A 16,593-nucleotide genomic window follows, 5' to 3' on the forward strand; every position below is an offset into this window, starting at 1 on the left:
TATATATATAAAAGACTGTTTTTCTAAGTAATCTAGAATCTAGCTGCAAGGACCCGCTTCGCTGGGCAAAAAGTAACGATAGTGAAGATTAAGATAATTACGTTATAGCTAATCTTACCCGTTTTCACAGAATGCAAGAATTAGGTCCCCCGTTTTCAGACTAATTAGAGAATTTTTATGTCCAGTCAAACAACTATTTTCAACGTTTATGGAACGTTTACAATCGTTCTATAATCGAACCAATATTCGAATTTTATGTTCAAATTTTATTCGAACAAATTCAACAAATTCGAACAAAACATTCGAAATAGAAAGCCACTTTCAACTACTTTTAGCCTCATATCTCCCACACCGTTATAGCTATCGAGACGCAACCACCCCTATGCACGAATGAAGACTTGGGGCTACCACTACATACAAATACCATTCACGTGCGATGTGTAGTTTTTGCAAAAAAGTGAAATATAGGGACATACATGTCCATTTTTATATATATATAGATTTATGTACAGTATTTATTTACTTTTAGTCTTATATCCCTAACTTTTTGTATTTATTCTGTTAAGCGCTCATCATTACGCATGCGCAGTTATTATTTTTTCGTAAATTTAATTTTTGTTCTATTTTTAATGTTCTTTCAACTGATGAAGATCACTAAAGACGATCGAAAACGTTTTTATAATATTAAATTATTTGCTGGAATTTATAAAAAAAGGTGATTTTTTTGATTAACAAAAATGTATTTGAGAAACAGAAATTTTTGTTTTATTTGGGTCTCTAATTAATAAAAAATTAGAAAACTTCACTTTAAAGTGCATTTTTTTCAACTAATATATTTAAAAATAATATGTAGTCCAAAAAGTAGCCAATGTGCCAAATGATATTTTTTATGCCAAGCTAAAAAAAATGGATAGACAAATTTAGTGCAAAGTAGCCAATTCTTGCAACCACTGGAAGGGATAATAAATAAAGCTGGAGTTGGAACTCAAAGGATTATAGACCCAAATGCAAGGACAAAAGATGAAGTGAGGAAGGTTGGGCTCAATTAAGGACCAATATTTGCATAACAGAAGGTCTATTTAACCTTTCTCACTACTTTTTATCTTTTGGCCTCTCTCTCTTCCCTGAATTTGGGACTATAATCTTTGAGTCACAACTCCAGCTTTATTTAGTATTCCTTCCTCATTCACACATTTTCAAGTATTTGAAAACATTTCCTTTCCACTCAAAAATAAAATATGTATAAAGGTTTATGGCTTTGTGAAACTTCTTTTCGAGTTTATACCATTGAAATGAATAAATAAAAATAAAATTAAAAAATTTGTCTGTTTTGTTTACACGTTTATTAGGACGCATTGGAACTTGCCTCGGGCCGCAGGTTGGACACCCCTGCTTTAGATCATTTAATATTGACAGAATATTTTTTAATTAAAAAGATCATATAAAGCTCTTGGTAATGCAAGTGCACAATAAAAAAATTTTTTGGCTACCTGGCAAGCCTAAGTAGCTTGTGTGACTAACCTACCTTTTCTTCAGGTTAGTGACAAATGTTAAATTTATTCCACTGATAATTAAGCTATAGTTTAAGCAAGTATAGCAAGTGGAAATAGATGAGTGAGAAAATGAAACAAAATAAAAAGATAAGATATCATTGTAAGTGCTTTCAGTAATATCTTAAGATAGTTAAAGGCTTTTAATAAAATTTTTTAAATTACTGCTTCATTCTAGAATGCTTAGATTAAATTTAGTGAATGCTCATTCAATTTTTAAAAAATTATAAATTAATGTGTATACCATGACAAAATGCTTATGTAAAATAAAAATTATATAGGAAAAACTCATTTGCATATATATAAGAATATATCTATATAAAATTACTTATAAAATATAAAAATTAGGCTATGTAATGATGGTCTTCATCTGTAACACCAAAATATTTTTATCATTATCTATCTAGAGCTTGATAATTACTGTATATGTAATAATCATTGCTCCATCCTAAGAAACTTCATTGTCCGGTCAAGTAGTGAATGCAATGATAGATGTGGCATAGTCACCCCATTTAACACTATTCACACAGTGTTGTCAATAAATTTTAGGATAATTATAAAAACTGACCATTTTCTTAATCAATTCTTTGGCATGCACACATACTTCAGAGCAGTCATACAATTTTTGTAAAGCAATAGAAAATTCCTCTTTTTCCTGATCACCTTTTTCATGGTGGAAACATCTTCAAATCAATTTCTTTTGAAGTTTCCATTTCAACTTGGAAAATATAAAATAACTCAGCAGGGAGAAATCTGATGATAAAAGGAATGACAAAGAGATGGGATTACTTAAGTGTGTCAAAAGTCGCTGCATTCTTGTACTTTGTGAGCAGGTGCAATATCATGCAATAAGAAAAATCTTTGGAATGGGATGCAGCAGAATAAACACTGTCAGGTTGTTAAACTAAACACTGCTCGCAGTAATGCCACTGAGTGTGTTGCTAAACTTATTTTCTTGAAGCACTGCATGATTCGATCCTTGCAGCAGTCTCACTGATTCAAGGTTAAATCTGCAGTCTTGGTTCAGTTGCTTCTCTCACTGCAACAAGATGGCTGTATCCACGGTGGAAATATGCAAAGTTGAATTCTTATATGATGTGACAATAAAATTGTAGTTTTTATCACCATGAATCAATATTCTGTTTGTACTAATTTTTCTTTTAAATTAAATACTCATTACTGAAATAAAAGATTTGACAAACCTTGTATATTTAAAATGTTTTATCATCTACTTTATGTTGTAAAAAGCTGCATATATTAAATTTAAATCATTAATTTTACCTCCCAAACAAATCCATACATTGTAAAAATGAATTACTTTTAAAATGTTTCAAATGAAATAAGTCACAAAACATTCCAACAACTGCACCAAGATCTGCCAGGTTGGAACTGCAGCAGCAATGAATTTACCAACAAGTAGTGTGTTTCAAGGAATGATCTAATACTTCTTTATAAAACTTTGCATTCACTCTTCTTGTACAAATTTTGTGAATGTGTCTTTAGAATAAAAAAGAAAATAAATCATTCTTTTAATGCATGCCTTTGAAACTACAGTATCTTTGGTCAAAGATCTATCACTAACCTATTCTGAATTCTGATGCTTGGCTTCAGAATCATAAGCAAAACAAATTTAATCTGTTGTAATGATTTTGTTAAAAAACTTTTCTTTGCATTCATTGTCATGATGATGTCCTAACAAAATATGACTATCTCTCTGCTTAGCTGTTAAGACATGTAAGACAAATGAGCAAACCTTCCTCTTCTCAAATCTTTACTCAAAATGCAAACCGTTTTGAAGACGTTCAAAGTCTCAGCTATCATCCATGATATTATTTGACAACTTATTCTTCAATTTGGCAACAGCATCAACATTTGTTGTTTGAGTAGATGTGGCCATCCCTCATCTACCAATTCCCTTCTGTCATGAGACAATAAATAGTATTTGAAGAAAATAAACTGGTTCAGAGCTTCATTCCAGTATGATTTTGTACCAATTTTAGGGTTTCCGTAGCAGAAAGACTCACTTTAAAACAAAATTTAATCATAATTCTTAGTTCACTTTTTGAATTGATGACACAGCAAGACACAGTTTACACATGACATTATAACTCAAATTTCTGAACTTAGACTGCCAATATCCTTCAGATGAATAGACAAAAGTTGCTATTACTTAATTGGCACATGGTGGATACACCACTATTGTCCTAGAAAATATTAAGTCTTAAAACTTATGGACTGCACTTTGTACTCTCTAATTCTGATCATGAGAGATCTAGAAATGCATCCCATATAATTGCACTCTAAGTCATGTAATTTAAATTGGCTATCCTTTGCTGCAGTTCTGTTTATACTAGTGAGGTATTGTCTCACTTTGTTATTACTTTTTGTAACTTTAATTAAATGTTATTTTGAAACCAAAATAACACTAATTCTTACAAAATACTGTACAGTAATACCTCAGTTTTTGTTGACTTTGGTTTCTGTTGATTTATTTCGCGAAAAATTTGTCTTGGATTTTGTCGGTTGCCTTGGATTTTGTTGGCGTGCCCATATGACCTTGCAGCTAATTTTGCAAAAAACAAAGGGTGAGCAATGCATTTTCCTGCTCAGTGTGGCATTGTTTCTCATTGTGTGAGTATTAGCCTGTGCATCTAGTCAAACAACTCCTCTATGACAGCCGGATGGCCGAGCAGTCAAGGTGGCAGCCAACTGCTCTGGGAAACCAGGATCAAATCCAAACAGGTTGAAAAATCCCCAAGAATTTTTCAGGTGGTGGTCCATCCAGATATGTTAGGCCACATCCCTCACCACCCTACCGTCTGATTGTGGGCCTGGTCGAACCCATAATGGGCTTGCTAAGAAAAGCCCTCTTAGCACCCACAGAGCAGAAAGAGTTTAAAAAAAGCAAAATAATTCCATTGCTTTCCTTTCCTTTTAGCTCCATCATGAGACCAAAGAAAGTTTCCAGAACCAGCAGCCCTTCAAATGCCATGTTAAATCTTCATTTATTCATAACATTAGTGTTTTATATTCATTTTATATTAAATCCTTATTGTTTTTAGTAATAAACACTATATTTATTCTCTATAAAATGTGTTTTGGTATGTATTTCGGAGTGTCTAGGACAAATTACTTGGATTTACATTGATTCATATGGAAATAATTGCCTCGGTTTTTGTTGGTTTTGAATTTCACTGATTGTTTTCGGATGGATTATTGACAAAAACTGAGGTATCACTGTATATGATAAATTGCTGTACTGTGGTGTTAGTGGCATGTTAGCCAATTTTAAAAATAAAATGAAATGAATAATAATTCACTCATACATATGCAGTACAAATTTACAAAGGATTTGATCAAATTCTTATGACAGTAAAAAATATCTATAAATTACCTTGTCTATCAAAATTGTCTTCTCTTAAAATACAGACCAAAGCAAGAAATCTGTTCACCTCCCTCAAGTATAGAACGGTTCCATTGTTAAGCTTAATAATACTTGAAGACCAGTTATCAAATGGACTACCTTCTCCATCATCAGGTAATCTGTTAAATTGTTTCAAACAAAAGTAAAATTAAAATACTGAATGTGCATTAATCTTTACAAATGCTTTCTATTGTAAAGATCTGTATGAAGCTCACCCATAAATACAAGATATATCAATGACTACATCAATCATGTCACAGCAGAGTTCGTACGACTGCATGTCGACCGGTGAACTATCGGTAGCGATATAAATTTTGCTAACTACATCAAATAGAAATGCCTTTTCTATTCCAGAATTCTGTAAATGAGAAAACAGAACAATTTAAAATTTATTTATATAAGCTTTTACTGGAAAGAAATTTTTATTTACCGAAATAAATAGGTTGAGAAGATTTTCTAAAGCCGGAAGCTGAGGAATAAGTTTCTGTACAACTTTGCTGAAAGCTTCAAATATAGAATGATCATAGATACTGGTAAGATAAAAGCTACAAGAGAAAACAAGAAATTACAATAATAAATAAAAGGGCTTAATTTTCTAAAATATAAATTTAATATTTAAAAAGATGATTTTTCTTGATATTATTTCAATAATTAACAGTTATTCAAGTTAAGAATATGTGAAAATACAGAGTTAAATTATGGTGAATTAGACATTCTACACAAAACAGCTGCATGAGTCCAATACTGAAACACAAAATAAGAGCAATGAAAAAAGAATATGTAAACATAAAATGTGTTAACTAAATTTAATAAATGATGCATGGTAAAGAAATGAATTCAAATGTTATTTTTGGGTCATTATATTCTGTGATTGTTTTTCTTGTAAGAGAGATTTAAGTTAGAAGTTAATAAGAAGCATTTCGTATTGGATAAAAGCTATTAAACATCTTTTACTTCTTATTCAAAATAATTACCATTACAAATTTTGTTCAAAATTAAGTTTTTCCTACATGTATGTTGCATCACTTAGAGTTAGTGTTAATTAAACTTCATAATTAGCAAGTTTCTTTTATTGGACTAACTACTTTAGTTTTTGTGAACATTAAATTTGTTATCAGCAAGTTTAATTTTTTTAATTTTCAGACTATATATCTAATAAAGATATAAGGTCACCAATTCCAACCTTATAGCTTAAACATATATGCAATATATGTCACATTCAAAACTTTAATGAAGACTTTAAGTACATGTTTGTTTGAATTATTGCTAAAACTGAAATGTCTGCTGATTGTGTGATTATATATATAATATTATATGTATCTGAACTAGGTAATCTCAAGAAATAAATTCCTTGACAAATCTTAACTTCAGATCTAGTAATGGCACTGCTGTAGATTATACAACGCATTTGCCTATTATGTCATAACTATAAATGCAATCAGCAATTATTTATTGTGACATTGTCACACAATGCCAAAGTGCAATTTTTAATTATATTTTAAATTTATTTAATTTAAAATATATGCTCTCCACTTCAAATTAGTAGTGGCTTGCACCTGAACATCATACTTTTCCTTGAACAATATTCCTGCCATTCATCTATTTAACACCTTTCAGGGAAATTTTTGAATTGAAATAACATGACTTCCAGTTTGCATCGTAAGTTGTTATATAGTTAATCAGGCCTCCTGCCCCTAAAGTTTCTATATCTGGTCTCATCTTTCACCTAACTCCATTCTTGAGGTTAAGGAAAGGCAGATGGACAAACAACAGTGGAAATTTATAGGTTTACACTTTTTTCAAATTGCAATCCAAAAATATATTACATTAAAAATAGCAGTGGTGTGCCATCCTTGTCCATATTTTAGAAAATAATCACACAATATGTATTTATATTTGAATGCATCTTATTACAAATTTCTATACTACATGTGAAAAAACGACAAGATTGCTATTATATATTCAAATATCAGTGGTGAAATGAATAAATCACGAGTAGATTTATAACATACCAGTAAACTCCTATCGATGGGTTATGTTTTTATGATAGTTCTGTATAGTTGACAGGAGTTTAAAAAAATCCATTAAAATATTTGATATTTATTCTGCTTTTATTCTGCTCTCCATCTTGTACTACTTACAGATTTAAACATTACACCAGTGATATTACGATTTAGTATGTCCCATCTATAAGTGGATGCAGGAAAAAATGTGTACAATTCTTGTACAATGTTAAAAGAATGAACTGTTACTTTGGTAGCATCATTTACAACTAAATGTAATGAATGAAAGACACAAGATACAAAAACCTCTAGAATTTATTTTCCTTAAATTTATGATTTATGTATCCTTTGTCATTGAAATTTGTCTTACCATTACTTTCCCAAGACTACAAATATTCAAGTAAAAAGTAACCAGTTTTGACTTATTTCTACTTAAGATGTAGTTTAATAAGTAAAAGATTAGGGAATTAGGGACATAAATAAAACCCTGCCGAAAGAGGTGAAATTTTACTTAAACAAAAGCTTAACCTAACCAATCTCTAGCCGAGTACAGAGGGGACTGATTTCTTTGTAATATTAGATAATAATGACAGAAATTTTTCCAGTTCAATAAGAGTGACCAAAAAGTTGTAAATTTTAGAAATTTCCATAGACAGCTGGTCCTAAAACAAATTAGTTAGGAAACAAACAACAGACAATCTATTAAATTTAACATATTTAACATAACATGTCTAAAATTTACAACCACCCCGTTGCCTCCTTTGAGATATACTATTGATGCAACAAAAGAGACATTTGATATTGACTGGTATCGGCACCCTCAGGATTTTGCATGCACGCACCGCACACCTACTGGTACCGTCTACGATTCCATCCATTAGCCATCATAGCACTATTTGACTAAGTGATTTGTTTTAAGATTTAAAAAGTAAAGAATAATTTATGTTAATTTTATGTATGTTTCTTTACAAAGCTATATTTAATTATATTTTCTTTAAAAGTATATTCATACAATTGAAGAATATTTTGTATCAGGTATGTATATCCACCACACATTTTATTTCACCAAGTAAGTTTATTTTATTTTATTTATAACTAGCTTACCTGTCGTGCATTGCTGCAATCTCAGAATAAAGGAAATTCAAGCAAACTCGTTATGATAAAATTCAATTTACATTTTATCATTTTTATTGAAACTTATTATTATTCATTTTCATCGGAAAAACATTTCAAAGTGTCGTTTCAATTCTATTTATTGAAGTGNCATACCATATAATTCAATGGATCCTAGACACTTTAAATATGCAGCTTTCCGATCGTGGATCAAACGAGCCTTTACTCATTGCACAGATATACTTGATACTTACAGGGAATTAGAGTACATTATACAAATAGCACAACAAAATGGTTACCAAAAGAATCTCATAAAAAACTCATCGCAACCTTTCAGTTTAAAACTAATCAGTCTCCATTAATTAACAATCAATGCATGGCGGTAATCAACTATCATCCCTTCTTAAGAAAAATGATGAAGGATATTGCAAACATCAATAATTTACGGATCGTATATCGCTGCAATCCCACAATATACAAGTTACTGAGAAATGATAAAAAGAATGACAACCAGATCGCTACCTCCGGTATTTACTCCATACCAAAGACCATCGCTTTGATTCAGATAGTGTTTATGTAAATGCTACTTTGAGAAGCTTAGAACAAAGAATCAAAGAACATAAATATTCTATTAGAAAGAACAACGATAGCACTGTTTTAGCATCTTACGCCAACCAGCAAGGAATTGAAGTCATATGGGACCAAGCTTCCATCATTAGACCCACGTCTAACAAGCACTCCATCAAACATCTCGAAAAACTGGAGATTTATAAAGCCCAAGGGAAAACTACTTGTATCAATCATAGGGACCACGTGTNGACACGGCAACATTTAGTATAAAAAACGTTCCGATGTAAACACGAATATATTCGGGATTGCCCACGCAAGTCAATGAGGTCAATACAAATATTTTTGGGAACAACATAGGATAGGTTAAGGGTTAATAAGAAAATATCAGGTGGTTCAGTAAACATTTCCAGTCAATCTCTAGGGAACTGGAATTAAATCCAGGTGGGTCAAAAAACACCAAGAATTTTTTGTGTAGTAGTCCATCTTGGATATGTTGGGCCCATCCATGCACTTGGTTGCACCATTGTGGGCCTGGCCTAACCCATAATGGGCTTTCTAAAATAAATCTCAATGTCCACAGAGCAAAAAAGTTTTAAAAAACCCAAGAAGCCAATGCTACACTCACACATCTTATTTTTAAATTAGTGAGCCTGTTGGTAAGGTGTGAACCCCAAACCAACTATCAGTGTTCAGCATTTTGATCTAGCTTGGCCACTGATCAGCCAAACTACAGAGGAACCATAAAGATTATGAAAACACTACAGGATAATCCAATTAAAAATTACTATACAGTAAGTCCTGAACACAATCTCCCAGTTGAGTACTTCTGTGACCAAAGGTTTGTAAGTACTTACTATTTCCAGTTGATTCTCTAATAATGCATTTGGATTATAATACTTGAAGATTCATAATTTATATTTAGAATTAAAAGCAATGTTTAAAAATTAGGAAAAATTCATTTATATATAAAGCATAACCTACAAACCATATTTCAAATAGTTTTGTTATTAAGCATTGCATTTTAGTCTTAAAAAGAATGACATATATTTAATTATCACATGCATTTAATTAGTCCATGTGCATTAATTTTAGGGCGATGTATCTTTCAATGGCATGACATACTTTATTTGACAACAATATTTAATATTCAATCTTATTTAAAAATGGCACGGGAACACATGTGCATAAGTTCTCTTTATTCGAACTCATCCTCTTACTCTTTGATTTTATGTTTGAATTTTGTATTCATGAATGATTTTGAAAGATCAAACTTATTTAGAATTAAGAAAATCTCAGGAAGAACCCAGAAAGGTTTATAAAAACTTAACCATACTTCACATTGGTTATTGGTTGTATAGAGCAGGGGTGTCAACTGGCAGCCCCTGAAGTAATTTTTCTGAAATTAAATAAAACAGCTTACAGATCAAGATTAACTGATAAACATCTATCTGCCATAATGAAGATTGTTCTCAGTCTTTGAATCCAGATATTGGAAAACTAGGGAGAAGGAAGATAGCACTGGCAAGTTTCCAGTGAAAACAATTAAATTTTAGTTTTATAAATATGTACATAAAATAAATATTTAAATAAAAGCAATAGTGTAACAATTATACATTGTTGAGTTGAATTCACTGAATTACATAATTTATTTTAATTGCCCAATCTATATTCCTTCATTCTCACTTCAAATTATAATTTTAAGAAAATTTGTGTGTGTGATGTGGCCCTAGGGCTATGGAGCCAAAGTCAGGAGGAATTTCTGGCCACAGGAGTCAGAGTCGAAAAAATGTGTCGACTCTGATTCCACATTTTAAAATTTACTTTAGTTTTTCTATTTAAATAAAAGAAAATTTATTATATATTTATTAATTTTTTAAAATCTTTTTGTATTTTGTTATAATTCATTTATTTTAAATACAAAATGCATCAATTTAATTTATCTATACTAATATTATAAAGAGGTAAAGTTTGTAAGTTTGGACGTAGGAGGTAATCTCTGAAAGTACTCATCTGATTTCAAAAATTCTTTCACCAATATTTAGAATGGACCTTCAGGGTAGACATAGGCTGTATATTATTCTGTTAAACATTTATATAAATTAAAAGATATCATCTAGGTAAGCATTATATTTTTGGTGTCAGCGGGTGGCAAGGCGCAAGATGTGTACGTATACGAGATAGGTAACTGCAGGGCGCAGTCACATGGTCGGCGAGATACGCAGTGCATGTGTCTGAACTTGTGATATATAAAATTACATGTCCTGACTGATTCATCATTGCCCAGAGCAAACTGATGAATCTAAAGAGATGAAATTTGGTACACAGTTAGGGTATGTCATGAAAATGCACACTAAGAAGAGATTTTCCGAAATTCTCCTGCAGGGGAGAGGGAGAGGATTAAGGCTTAACCTGAACATCATCATCTACTATACTATTTTAGATGAGATTTTTTGTTTTTATAGTAACAACTAATGTTGAGAATCTTAGTGAAGTATCCAGGGAGGGTTATTTGTATCAAATTGCAAATTCCGTGTGGGTGAAGCCGCAGGTAACAGCTAGTTAAATATATAGTATTCTTTGTTGTATTCGTGTTTAGTAGTTAAATTATTTTGACCCAATTAAATTTGAATATTTTTTAATCATTCCTTTATTTTCCCTGCTCTAAATAAGTACTCTATTTTTCTGAATGAGCCAGACTAATTGATCAGAGTACACATTTTTCTTTTCTGAATAAGGGACTGAAGTAGCTAGCTAGATTGCACACTTTTTAGTTGGACTAACTTTTCTAGAAGTGTGAAATTGAAGTGCAAATGTTGTCAATATCTGTAGATGTAGAATTTTATCGCCCTCTTTCTCCTCTTATTAAATATTTGTTAAAATTAATTATTTTATACAAATACAGTAGAGCATCGATTATCCAACTCAATTGGGGACTCAGGTTNGAAGATCAATCCCTGATCGAAAATTTATACGAGCAGAACCCCAGCTTGAATTTATACACGACAAAGGAGGAGTGCCCTGCTCAAATCAGGGTTGACCGTAGCTTTAGCCCACGGGGTGAAACGGAAACTAAACACGTTATCATGACGGTCCCACCGAACACAAGGAACGCCATCATGGAGAGCGGCCGTATCTTTGTGGGGTGGTTGTCGCATAGAGATGATGACTATATACCGGTAATCCGGTGTTTCAACTGTTGTGGCTTCGGGCACACCTCATACAGGTGTGAGGAGAGGCAACGATGCAGCCACTGCGCCAAAAGGCATAAGTTTAAGGAATGCCTGAACCTGATCAAGGACCCGAAGTGCATAAACTGTCATCTACACAACAAAGAGGCCCCGGATCAGAAAAAAATAAACATTGACCATAACGCTTTTGACCAAGGGCTGTCCAAGACTGAAACGGCAAAAACTGCTACAGATAAGTAGAACACAATATGCCTAAGGTGGTTTCTTCCTCTATAAACGGCCCCCGTCTTGCTCTCACGTTCGATGACAACCATAAGTTTTACAAGGACCGACTGAACATTCTGCAAATTAACTTGCAGAAATGTAAAGCGGCGGCCTCGGCGACTGTCCAAACGGCGGCGGACCACGACATCGACATTCTGGCGTTCCAGGAACAGTATACCCGCAACGGGAAGGTGGCTCTGCTTGGTAGGGGGCATACCCTCACGGGCAGCGGTCATGAGGGTACTATTCTAACGGGCTTTATTATTTACAAGAATATCAACTGCCAGGTTATTGCCCAAGGTTGCACCCCTCACATCACTACCATCAGTGTGGACCTCAGCGCCACATGTCTTTACATTATCAACGTCTACTGTCCACCTTCAGAGGACATTGCCCCCCTGCTTCAGGAGATCAAGGGGATTTACCAGGGGCTCCCCCGGGCCCCAAGTTAGTGTGTGGGGACTTCAACGCAAAGTCGCCCATTTGGTATAGTCCCTCTGAGGACCCGAGGGGTCGGGAGGTCATGGGCCTCATGTCCGATTTGGGACTTGTTTCCCTTAACTCCAGTAGCCTGCCCACCTTCTCCAACAGTCATGGGAAGAGCTGGGTGGATCTCTGCCTCGGCAACGACACTCTGGCCCGTCTGAATACCGACTGTTACACCATGGACTACACTTCTACGAGTGACCACGCCTACATCCTCACTACGGTTGAATANAAGTGCAAATGTTGTCAATATCTGTAGATGTAGAATTTTATCGCCCTCTTTCTCCTCTTATTAAATATTTGTTAAAATTAATTATTTTATACAAATACAGTAGAGCATCGATTATCCAACTCAATTGGGGACTCAGGTTGGTCGGATAACTGAAAAAATCAGATAACCGAAAAGAATGAAAAAATACATTATTAGTACAGTGGGTGATCGGTTAACGAACATAATCCGTTCCAAGACTTTGTTCGCTATCCGAATTGTTCGTTAACTGATTATCGATTTACCATAGGTTTTAATGGGAATTTAATTAATTCGTTCTGGAGACCCCCCAAAAAATATACACTTTCTTACTACGTTTATTTATATGTAGTAATAAAAATACATACATACAGTTTTGCGTTTTTATTAGTCATATTTTTTTTCATTTGAAAGGGTTAAAGAATCTGTCTAATGCCGATTGCTTTTCTCTCTTCTTTGGGATTTTTAGTAAGTAATTGATAGCATTGCAATTGTAGAAATCCCCAAGCCTCAACCTGGTTTGGATGCCATTCTAAGACCGTTGTTCTGACATCTTCCCACTTCTTCAAAAGATTTTTAATTAATAGCAGATATCAGCATTAATCCTCTTTTTTTTCAGAAGAAAACATATCTCACCGAGTTTCTTGGTGTTCTTCATTCAAGAGATCTTGGCGTTCTTCTGTCGTCAGATCCGTTTCGGGTTCCATTGAACTCTTCGATGTTCTTTATTTCTGAGATGTGATTTTTGTTACTCTTTTAGCTGCTTGAGTCTTCTTGATTATACAGTATTTTTCTTAAAACAAAAATTGAACTGCAGCCTACTGTAGACCTATTCACGCCATACTGCCCAGCAACATTAGGCATCTTCTGCTCACTCTCTACCTTTGCTATTATACTCTCACCTTTAGAAAAGAAAAACAGACGCAAAACTTAACGAGTGCCTATCCGAAAGTCTCGCGAATACGTAAAAGAATTATTTTGTCAGAAAGATAAAAGGCTGGAATTACAAGGGAGAGTTTCAAAGTTCGGAGGAATACTATCCGATCGTTATATACCGGCTTGAGCGTCGATGTCTCCCACACTCCGAAAAATTTCGAATTGTTGCCTGAAGAGGAGGGAAGTCCANATATATTTTTTAATCCTTTATAATTTTAATTATTTAATTGCTCCTTCCTCTCTTCCTTGGAATGCTGTGAAATTTCTGATAGTTGGATAATAAACTGTTTTATTGTATTTGTCTTTTTAAATTATCTTGAGTTGGTATTAAAATTTGGAAAAGGAGGATCCCTAGATTGGTAAAATAGATGAATTTCCTCCTACGACTTCGGTTGTTGTTCGGGATACAGTTAAAGTTTTAACAAAGTTCGAGCGAATACATAATTAGCAAAAAATGTTGAAATAAAGCGATTAAACAAAAATTATTACAAATATTGTAAATAACAGTTCACAAATACATAGAGATATTTTTTGGAGGAGGAAATGGTCTTCACAATTTGAAATCAATCGAACACACTGTGAAATGATTGTATACACCCGTGCCATCTATTGTAGGATAAATGTACTATGCCAGAAACCTTCACGGGAGTGTATTTAAAAACTTCCCAAAGCTTCATGGCAATCGGATAAACAGTATGGTAACGCATGAAGGACAGACACACAGACACATTCGTTTTTATACATATATAGATAGATTTTAGCCCTTATATCATGACTAGCGATTTGGAATGTAATTGTGATATTAAAAAACTAATTTTGGAAAGTCTACGGTTTTTACTGGATTACAAATTTTCTAATCTGAATACCGGTATTTTGCATAAAATCATACTTACTAAACCTTTATTGTCCAGTACTTCTTAACTATTCGTAGAAACAAACATTTTCAGCCTCAGTCGAGGTCTGCTTCAGGTTAAAAGGACAATCGGATTCTATTCATAGAATGAACGTTTAGTCTTAAAATATTCGAACTCATGTGCATGTTACATATCATCATCGTTTTCTTGTTCTTCGCATACGTAGTGCCAAGCACAGGAAAGTGTGTTGCCGTCTTTGGTGTTTATACATTCTCCCTGTCCGGCCGGCTTTGTAAATTTCCAGGGCTTCAAGGGCTTTGATGTGGTCCATATGAAAAGTTCTATTTATTAATCTGGTGTTGGATAGTTCTGCACGAATATCCGGGTCGGTTGCGTAGGTGGATAGAGCAGTGGTGAAATAAGCATAATCTACGTCATATTTGTGCTCCTTAATCCTCTGTTGGATGGAATACTTTGTGGAGCCGATGTACACCATTTCTCTCTTAAATCTATCATCTCTCATAGGAATACTATATACCCCCAGAGCCCTAAGATCGTTCTGTTTGTCTTTTGCATTACGTAATAATTTATATATATTGGGGGATCTTTGGTACACTACACTGGTGTTCGTTTTAGTTGCAATTTCTTTATGCTTGGTGCTACATATGTGAAGAACAAGAAAATGATGACAATACATAACACGCACATGAGTTTGAATATTTTAAAACTAAACATTCATTCTAAGAATGGAATCCGATTGTCCTTGTAACCTGAAGCAGACCTTGACTGAGGCCGAAAACATTTGTTTTTACAAATAGTTAAGAAGTACTGGACAATAAAGGTTTAGTAAGTATGATTTTACTGGATTATCAAACAAATAAATACAAATGGATCCTAAACCATCACGGATGCGCAATTAACTGATTGCCCCTGGAAGTTGGCTTCTTTCAGAAACACAGCTTCCCTATCATCAGATGTCATGGCACATCTCTGAAAAATAGCAAAATGAGATGTTACAAGTTTTAACTCATAGCACCTGACAATGTTCATATGCAAACATGCATTTTCAGTAAGAAAGAAAAAAATATTTTACAATAACATCATTTGTATTTGGATTTCTCATGTGATATCATCTCTCTGTACTGCAACCTAAGTAAGACTAAAAACATGTAGCAGATTTGAAATATCATAGACTCAACTCTGTCTTTCATGATCATTGTACAACAAGCAACTGTAATATAGATCAGAATAACAAAAATTTTACATAGCGAAGCAGAAACATATAACACAAAATTTAAAGAAAGTGTGAGTTCCCAGACGAGGTTCGAACTCGAGTAAACCATGAGATTCTTGCGCGACACGCGATGTAAACAACGAGACTCGGAATGGTTCGAGTATGTGTCAACTATCTGTTAAGGTCTTAGCGAAAGACAAACTCTAACAAGAGCGCTCATAAACAGGTAGATCTTTGACTCGCGTGTCTATAAAATGTTGGCCGAGATAAACCTTTTCGAACAAAAAATAGAGGAATTTTTGATAGGTGAATAGTGAAAATGATCGTTAAATTCTTAGACGTCAAAAATGGTAAATAACGGCCTGAGTTATGAGTGCAGGTGTTATTATTTTATAAACAGTCATCGAGCAGAGTCGACAAAGAGGTATCAGATGGACACCTCGAATCGGACCTTTCCTGCAACCCGAAAAAGTTTCATCTTGCACCTGGAGACAAAGGAGAGACCAATCGGGAAGCGAGGAATGGGATGAGAGACCAATCCGAAATGCGAACAGTGGGGGAAAAACTATAAAAATCGGAACTTCAAGGTCGAAGAAGAGTCTCCTCCGGATTAACCCTACAGTGGTGATTAAATTTGTGCTGTGCATCCGCCGATCACCGAGGACGCCGCAACGAACTTCTACTTCGTCCAGATATCTTTCTCGTCCGTCCGAGCTGCGACCGA

At 33.8% G+C, this 16,593-nt stretch overlaps 1 protein-coding gene across 2 annotated transcripts in view; it reads right to left on the reverse strand.

Annotated features, from left to right (window-relative positions):
* LOC111639702 (ras-related GTP-binding protein C-like) overlaps positions 1-16,593 on the reverse strand; it is a 59,739-nt gene that overhangs the window by 4,797 nt on the left and 38,349 nt on the right. For both annotated transcript variants that reach the window (XM_023385630.1, XM_023385628.1), the window contains 3 exons: positions 5,405-5,519; positions 5,190-5,332; positions 4,945-5,093 (listed from right to left, as the gene is read on the reverse strand). In XM_023385630.1, coding sequence (XP_023241398.1) covers positions 4,945-5,093; positions 5,190-5,332; positions 5,405-5,519 — 407 coding nt within the window. The remainder of the gene's footprint in view (positions 1-4,944; positions 5,094-5,189; positions 5,333-5,404; positions 5,520-16,593) is intronic.

Source organism: Centruroides sculpturatus, unplaced genomic scaffold (assembly GCF_000671375.1).
Source record: "Centruroides sculpturatus isolate CEXI.00-Female unplaced genomic scaffold, Cexi_2.0 scaffold1113, whole genome shotgun sequence".
Lineage (NCBI taxonomy): Eukaryota > Metazoa > Arthropoda > Arachnida > Scorpiones > Buthidae > Centruroides > Centruroides sculpturatus.